At 32.2% G+C, this 8,175-nt stretch overlaps 1 protein-coding gene across 1 annotated transcript; it reads left to right on the top strand.

Annotated features, from left to right (window-relative positions):
* The first annotated feature begins 210 nt into the window (after positions 1-210).
* On the top strand, positions 211-2,244 carry LOC126687819 (uncharacterized). The gene is made up of 4 exons (XM_050382376.1): positions 211-512; positions 581-769; positions 897-926; positions 2,115-2,244. Exons 1-4 carry the CDS (start codon positions 211-213, stop codon positions 2,242-2,244), a joined length of 651 nt encoding a protein of 216 aa, XP_050238333.1.
* The last annotated feature ends 5,931 nt before the right edge of the window (positions 2,245-8,175 follow it).

Below are 8,175 nucleotides of genomic sequence, written 5' to 3'. Positions count from 1 at the left end.
CAATCTCACCATCAAGAAATGTAGGGTCAACCACGGTTTAGCCAAGAAACGAATGCGTGTGTCAGCAAATATAGCAACCGGACCCATCATAAGAAACCCTCAAGAAACTCCTCAATAATATTAAGTTCACCTCATTATAATCCCCCAAGAAATTCTCCACTCCATACATTTCAACATCACCACCAACTCATCTTAGCAATATTATTTCGAATGGGTAACTGCGTATTAAAAGGTTTCAGTGTGACTGAAGTAGAAGAGATGGTAAAAGTCGCGACGACAAACGGCGGAATCATGGAGCTCTTCGCACCCATTACGGCGGAGAGCATAACTAACGATTTCCCCGGCCACGCCATATACCGTAGCCTAGATATTTTCTCGCCGCCTCTACTCCACAATGAAGAGTTACAGAGCGGCCTACTTTATCACCTCCTCCCTCTCGCCACCACTGACAATAATACGTACACTTCTTCTTCTTTTTCTTCTTCTTCGTCGTCCGATTTTGGCTCCGTATCGTATGTCAGTTTGATAATTACCGGAGCGTAGTAAAGCGATCGACTGAGGTGTTACCGAGGTATAATAGTAGTGGGGTTTGGAAGGTGAAGTTAGTGATAAACCCTGAACATTTAACGGAGATACTATCGCAAGAGGCGAGGACAGGGGAGTTGATAGAGAACCTGAGAACTGTGGCTAAGTGTGGAAATGGTTTCAACTATTCGGTGGATGCTTTTGATCAATCAAGTGTTTCTAGCAGCTGGAAAGATCAATTGAGGTGGGTAGCTTGAGCGTTGGCATAGGTGGTGTATTTTGTTTTCTCAATTTTATGTGTATTTACGTAGCACATGGACTTGATTAATTACGGATGCCTTATTTCTTTAATTGGATATTAAACTCTTCAGGTCACCAAATTTTTCTCAAATTACAGAAAGGTAACTCAAAAAACTTTTCTTACTAAATGGTCACTGAAGTATACCTTTTATTACAAAAGGGTACACCCATAAAAAACATACTGTCTTGAGGCAAAAATACAACATTTTTGCTTATGTGGCAGCCGAAATTACAAAAAGGAACATAGTTCAATGACCTTTTTGTAATAAGAGGTATAACTCAATGACCTTTTTGTAATTTACAAAAAGTTTAGTGGTTTTTTTCGTAACAACATAAACATTTTTGTAACAAAAGGTATAGTTTAGTGACCATTTTTTAATAAAAATTTATTTAGTGACATTTTTATAATTTGAGAAAAGATTAGTGATCTACGGAGTTTAATATCCTTCTTTAATTCATCACTTTTAATTGCATTCATAAAAACATAGCTCATATAAATTATAAAGCGATTGTCATGGTAGAGGGGTAATTATTGCTATAAAAATTTATGAAAATAAAAAAACTCAAATAGCAAAACATAACTATTAAAGAAAGGGAACCACAAATCACCGAATAAGTTATATTTCAAATATATATCTATTACGTCGCAAGTTCGATTATTCCCACAAGCTCTCCCCCTTATAATTATATAAAAGAAAATTGCAAATCAACTGCAAATAAATCTGATCTAAACCAAACAGAATCATAATTTAAAACAAAAAAAAATTATATAATTATTTAATGAATAGGTATCTATATTAAGGCCACAAAAGTGGCGAAAAATCCAGCACGCAAAACTTTCGTACAAAAAATAGCAAATTTTTATTGGCTCACGGAAGGCTTAAACTGTGAGTGAAGGAATAATAAAGTTATCGGTCCTAAAATAAAATACAAAAAAAATTTCTAAAGAATTCAAAACAGAGTACAAAAAACTCTTATGACAAATCTTATATAAATAAGCCTCTTTCATAACATAGTTGAAAATTACGTCCTCCTTGGTTGAAATATAATCTCAATTTTTTTGTCATTTCTATATTTTCAAATCTCCCAAACAATAAGAAATCCGAGAATTTTCCAAAACTTCCAACACAGACCTATTGAAATAATATTCTGCCATTAAACCATGAAATCTACAAAAGAGCAAGGAAAGACCCAAACCACACCTAATCTCTCCAACACACCACACCAAATACTTTTAGAAAACCACAATGAACGAAAATATGTGCTTGCATATCCATTACATCGCAAAGGGAACAACTAAAGTTATCTAAAGCGATGAAAGAACGTCTCGCCAAAAAGTCAAGAATGGAGACTTTATTATGCAAAGCAATCAAAATAAAGAACTTCAAGGAGGAGCTTGTGACTTCCGAACTTAATTAAAAAAAGGAATACTCGAAGGCATAACAATTTCGAACTCTCCCTTCATGCTTGATTCATAACTCCCGTGACCTCTTCATTTTCAGCAATCACAAGTTTGACATTATCCATCCTCGCTTCATTATCCCATCCCACACAATTAACCACAAAAGAAACTGTATACTCTATTGTTTCGCCTACTAGACGAGTAGTAGAAGCTCGATGAACAGAACTCACCGGACGAGCAGGAAGGGAATGCAAAGCTATAACATCATAAACCCAACCCTATCTTAAAATGTAACCAACGAAACTCGAGGAGAAGCCACATCTTGACGAATTCAACTTGCACATGCTGTAATACCTGGTAAAGGATTAGTTAAGTGACAAATGGAGGCAGATGTAAAGGCCCCCAAAGCGGATTTCCATGAGACTTTATCTTTTTGAGCCAAATACGACAAAGACGATAGAAAATGACTTTTAGATCCTCAAGCCACAATAATTCACTACCACACAATCGACGCCTCCACTTCTAACTCTCCCTCCAAACAACATTAATGGTAGCCCTCTTTTGACTCAAATGATTTTAAAGTCGGGGTAGTAAAATAGTTGTCGGACCGTTCCCCATCCAATTTCCACTCCATAGTGAAATAGAATCTCCTTTCCCGACTTTGTATTGCAAATTAGCAATAAAGATGCCCCAAACTTATAATGCCTTTTCAAATAAAGACATTTTCTTAACATCACCATAAGTCAGAAATTCTTAATCAACCACAAACTAACAGCTAAAAATAACATTGAACCAAAGAGTTTTAACATTATTAATCCTTAACTTTCAATTACATTTAAACAAAAGACTTTAATTTCTAACATGAATGTTTGAGATTCCCAGGCCCCCTTTATCAAAATTTTGAGAAATAACCTTTCAAGAAACCTTACTCAAGACACGAAAAGAAAGATCACTCTTCCAAAAAAATGCATGATATATCATTTTAACTGTTTCTGGACTAAGGTAGGCATGCTAAACACTGACATAAAATACATCGGCACAATAAAAAGGATAGATTTAATCAGCACTAACCTACCTGCAGGAGAAAGCAAAGAGCCATTCCATAATGCCAGACGCAATTTAAATTGCTCAATAACATGATCCCAAGATCCACAAGCAAGCTTCATATTGGCTAAAGGAAGACCTAAATACTTCATTGTCAGAGATTCAATGTTGCAGCAAACCGGTTGTGCAGCAACAAGTAATCGACCTCACTCACATTAATACCCATAATAAAGCGCTTATGAAACTTAATAGTTAAACCAAAAACCACCTCAAAATAACGAGGAATCCGTGTCTAATGCATAAGTTGATCCAAATCACAAGGGAGAAATAAAAGAGTGTCGTTTGCATATTAAAGCAAAGAGATAGGCTCATGATCCACTACTAGAAAACTGTCGATTAGTGATAGATTTTAGCGACGGATTTGAAATCTGTCGCTAAAATCAAATTTAGCGACGGATTTAGCGACGGATTTTGAATCCGTCGCTAAATCCTCAAAAAAATTGGCGGGATTCCTCCCGCCAACATTAGCGACGGAAATTCCGTCGCTAAAATGACGGGACAAACCCCGCCAATTTTTTTTCCGCTTTTAGCGACGGATTTCAAAATTCGTCTCTAAAAGTGTTACATTTAGCGATGGTTTTCAGAATCCGTCGCTAAATGCTTACTTTTAGCGACGGATTCCAGAATCTGTCGCTAAAAGTATTAATTTAAAAATAATTAATTATTAGAAAATATTTATTTATTAATAAAATATTTATTTATTAGAAAATATTTATTTATTGAAAAATCAATTATGTATAAAATATAATTATTTATTAAAAAAATAATTATTTATAAAAAATAAATATTTATTAAAAAAATTACTATTTATTAGAAAATTTATTATATTAGAATGTGGTATTAAAGTGTAAAAGTAATAATTTGTTATTTTTATTTAAAATAATTATTAGAAAATTAATTTATTAAATTATTTATTTAAAAAATAATTATTTTATAATGTGGTTGTTAATTGCGGGATTAAATATTCGTTCCTTTTAGTTATATTTAAGGGAAAAGGGTCATTTATGCCCTTAAGGTTTGCCTCCAGGATCAAGCAAGCCCTCAACGTCCGGAAAGGTTCAAATATGCCCCCAATGTCTTGAAAAATGAACAATCAGGCCCTCCAATTTTGACAATCAGACCCCCAACGTTTCATTTACAGGTCAAAATAGGGGCCTGGTTGTTCACTTTTTAAGACGTTGGGGGCATATTTGAACCTTTCTAAACGTTGAGGGCTTGCTTGATCCTTGAGGCAAACGTTTGGGGTTTGGATCAAGTAAGCCCTTAACGTCCAAAAAGGTTCACCCATGCCCCCAACGTTTGTGAAAACAAACAATCAGGCCCCTCGACTTAATGTTGTTTCACTGCTCCTAAGACTCCGTTGGTGTGATCCTACGTGGCAGAGATAAAAGGATCGTTTATACTCTTAAAGTTTGGGTATGAGATCAAATGAGAACTCAATGTTTGAAAAAGGTTCACTTATGCCCCTAACGTTTGAAAAAGTTCACATATTCCCCCAACGTTTGCAAAATGAACAGTTATGCTCCCAGTCCAACACTGTCTCATTGCTTCCCATACTGCGTTAGCGTGATCCTACATGACTATTTTTTACCGTCAAAGTTTTCTCTATGGTGACGGTCTTTCTCTCAGCAATAATAGTCCGTCATTGCAAAGTCATTTTATTATAAGACCGAGTTAAACCGATAGACTGGCCTTCTCCAACAATGGAATAAGGAATTTTCTTCATTAATCGGTAACTTATTTGATGAAACTAGACAGAAACGCAAAATAAAAAGGAATACAATCTCTATCCTTTTAGTTAATTGTTTTTTATAATTGCTGGGTTTCTAATTTTTGGTGGAATGTAATTGTCGAATCGAAACACATGAAAAAGATGAATAAACCGATTTTTTTTATAATGTACCTTTCATTATTAATTATGTTTAATCGTCTTCAATGTTAGCGGACAATTATTACCGATTAATTGTTCGACGCTGGTCGCCTATGGTTGGATTAATGGAAAACACTAAAAATTAGCCACGTAGGATCACACTAATGGAGTTTGAGAAGTAATGATACAACGTTAAACTGAGGGTCTAATTGTTCATTTTTTTCAAACGTTGGGGGCATAAGTGAACCTTTTCAAATGTTAGGGGTATAAATGAACCTTTTTCAAAAGTTAAGGGCTAATTTGATTCCGGACCCAAACCTTAGGGGTATAAATGATCCTTTTATCTCTGCCACGTAGGATCACACTAACGGAATCTTAGGAGCAGTGAAACAGTGTTAAACCAAGGGACCTTATTGTTCATTTTTACAAACGTTGGGGGCATGGGTGAACCTTTCCGGACGTTGAGGGCTTACTTGATCCAAACCCCAAACTTTAGGGGCGTGAATGATCCTTTTCCCTAAATTTAATTATGATGGATGGATTAATGTAAAAAAATTTACACCAAACTAGAGGTATATATGTTTTGATTTGATTAGTTTATTATTGATATTTTAATATAAACCAGTTATACTGGTTTGACAAATTTCCAAATTAAAATCAAACCACACACAGTATAAACCAACAAAATTGGTTTTATTTGGTCCGATAATTTTTTATTTGAAACCAGTTTAAACCATCATCAAAAAATTATTTATTTAATTAAGATAAAAAAAATTCTAGAAATTTAAAAATATTTATTCATTATAAAAATAAATATTATATTTATATAACAAACCACAATAATAACTAATAAACAAAAAAATTATTTGATAAATTTTTAATAATATAAATTTTATATTTTATTAATATAATATCTTAATATTATAGATGTATAATATTAAGATATTAGATAATAAATATACAATAGTTATTTTATTAGATGATATTTAAATATATTATTTTGTTAAGTACAGTTTTTAAAAATAGTGATAGAAATTTTATTTTTAAATTATAATATTTATAATTTTAATAAAAATATATATGTATGTGTATATATTGATTTGGTTTGATTTATGTTAGTTTATAATTGTTGAAACCGTAAATTATATCAATAATTATTGTTTATCTATTTTTAAGCCAAAATCAAATCAACAATCTTTTTTTTTTTGATAAATGATAATTATAATAGCTCTTCCACAAGATGCGAAAGGCAAAAAGAACGACATCTAAAATTTCGAAAAAAAATCTAGACTATAATATTTAATTAGATTTGGTTTAATTGGTTTAATTTGGTTGGTTTGAATTTTTTTTGGTACAGTCCTACACCAAACACACCGGTTCTTATAAATTACATCAGCACAAAAAGAACAAAACCTTTTTACATTCGTACCTGTAGACGCGAGCTGTATGTCACTTCCGGACTGACGTCATTGACGCGGGCACGTCAGTTTATTTTGATAATGAAGGGGGCAGCGAAGTTATTTGTGGTCCCTTATATTTCCCCTAATTGGTTGCCATGAACCCAAGTTTCCACCCTATCAAACTGCTTTTACTGCTTATTGCCAATAATCATCATTTTCATTTCACATATAGAGTCTCATTAGACTTGAAGTATTAAAATGGCAATATTTGATGTTGATTTTGTTGAAAATAATTCAGACATTAATTTACCTTTCCAAATTTTCCGAACAGTGTATTAATGTAAAAATTTAAATAAGATAATTTCTAATTAAATAATATAAAAATAAATATTTAAATAAATATACATACGAGCAGTCTAATTCAACTATGTCTTGGAGGTTTAAGCTAGGGGTGAGCATTACCTCCAGGCCCGGTCTTAGGCATAGGCCACTAAGGCCTATGCCTAGGGCCACATATTTTATGGGGCCCCATATTTTTACGGGATCCATTAAAAATAATTATAATTTTATTAAATATTTAGAAAATATATTTATTAATTATTTTAAGGCTTAAATGCACAAAAAATCACCAACTTTCCCGTGTTTTTGGTATTTAACACGAACTTTTAATTTTGGCGTAAAAATACATGAACTATCAAATTTTTGCATATACGACCAAGTTTGTATTTTTTTTCAAAAAACGATGTCGTTTTAAGGCAAAAACGGTGCCGTTTTAGGAGGAGAAACGGTGTCGTTTTATGCCCAAAATGATGTTCGTGTTATTATTGCAAAAATCAGATAGTTAATGTATTTTTATGCCAAAATTAAAAGTTCGTGTTAAATACCAAAAACACGCGAAAGTTGGTGATTTTTTATGCATTTAAGCCTTATTTTAATGATAGGTGTTCAAATATTTATTGTGAAAACTAGTTAAATACTTTAATAATTAAAAAAATTAACTTTAAGGGGATCATATTTATATGAGGTCTTTAAAATATCTATAAATATATTTATATCGATCCTTTTGTAATTTTTTTATAATTGATTGAAACTCTTTAATACCAATACCAAAAGAATAAGATACATGTTTTAAATCGTTTAAAATAAATCTTTATGTATTTATCTTTCAAATAAAATAATTACGCTAAATATGCCTTTTTTGTTTTATTTTTGCAAAAATACATATTTTAAAAATCTAAAAAATATATACCAAAAATTTACCAACGATCTACTAAAAATCTATCAATTGTTTAACAAAAATATATCTTTATAAAAAAATTACATGAAAAGAGTATAATTTTGTGAAAAAAATAGAACGAGCTTATTTTTTTTCAAATAATTTGACAAAAATTGATATTTTTCTAAGCACTCTTAGAAAAATCGCCTAGGGCCACATATCATCTAAGGCCGGCCCTGATTACCTCTTAACTCAATTAACTGTTCGACCGAATAACTAAAAATTAAAATGGCTACGATTCATAATCTGGTGGTTCCGGTTCGAAACCGTCGGGTCGCGGTTTAAGAAAATATAGAAC

Source organism: Mercurialis annua, linkage group LG6 (assembly GCF_937616625.2).
Source record: "Mercurialis annua linkage group LG6, ddMerAnnu1.2, whole genome shotgun sequence".
Lineage (NCBI taxonomy): Eukaryota > Viridiplantae > Streptophyta > Magnoliopsida > Malpighiales > Euphorbiaceae > Mercurialis > Mercurialis annua.
Note: the sequence above shows the minus strand (reverse complement) of the source record. Positions and strands in the feature narration are given on the sequence as shown.

Bases quoted from the DNA above. Each gene is read 5' to 3' on its own strand.
- LOC126687819 (XM_050382376.1), top strand. From the start codon at position 211: ATGGGTAACTGCGTATTAAAAGGTTTCAGTGTGACTGAAGTAGAAGAG. The intron at 770-896 runs GTGGGTAGCTTG...TAAACTCTTCAG, and splicing joins AGCTGGAAAGATCAATTGAG to GTCACCAAATTTTTCTCAAA. The intron at 927-2,114 runs GTAACTCAAAAA...TACATCGCAAAG, and splicing joins TTTTCTCAAATTACAGAAAG to GGAACAACTAAAGTTATCTA.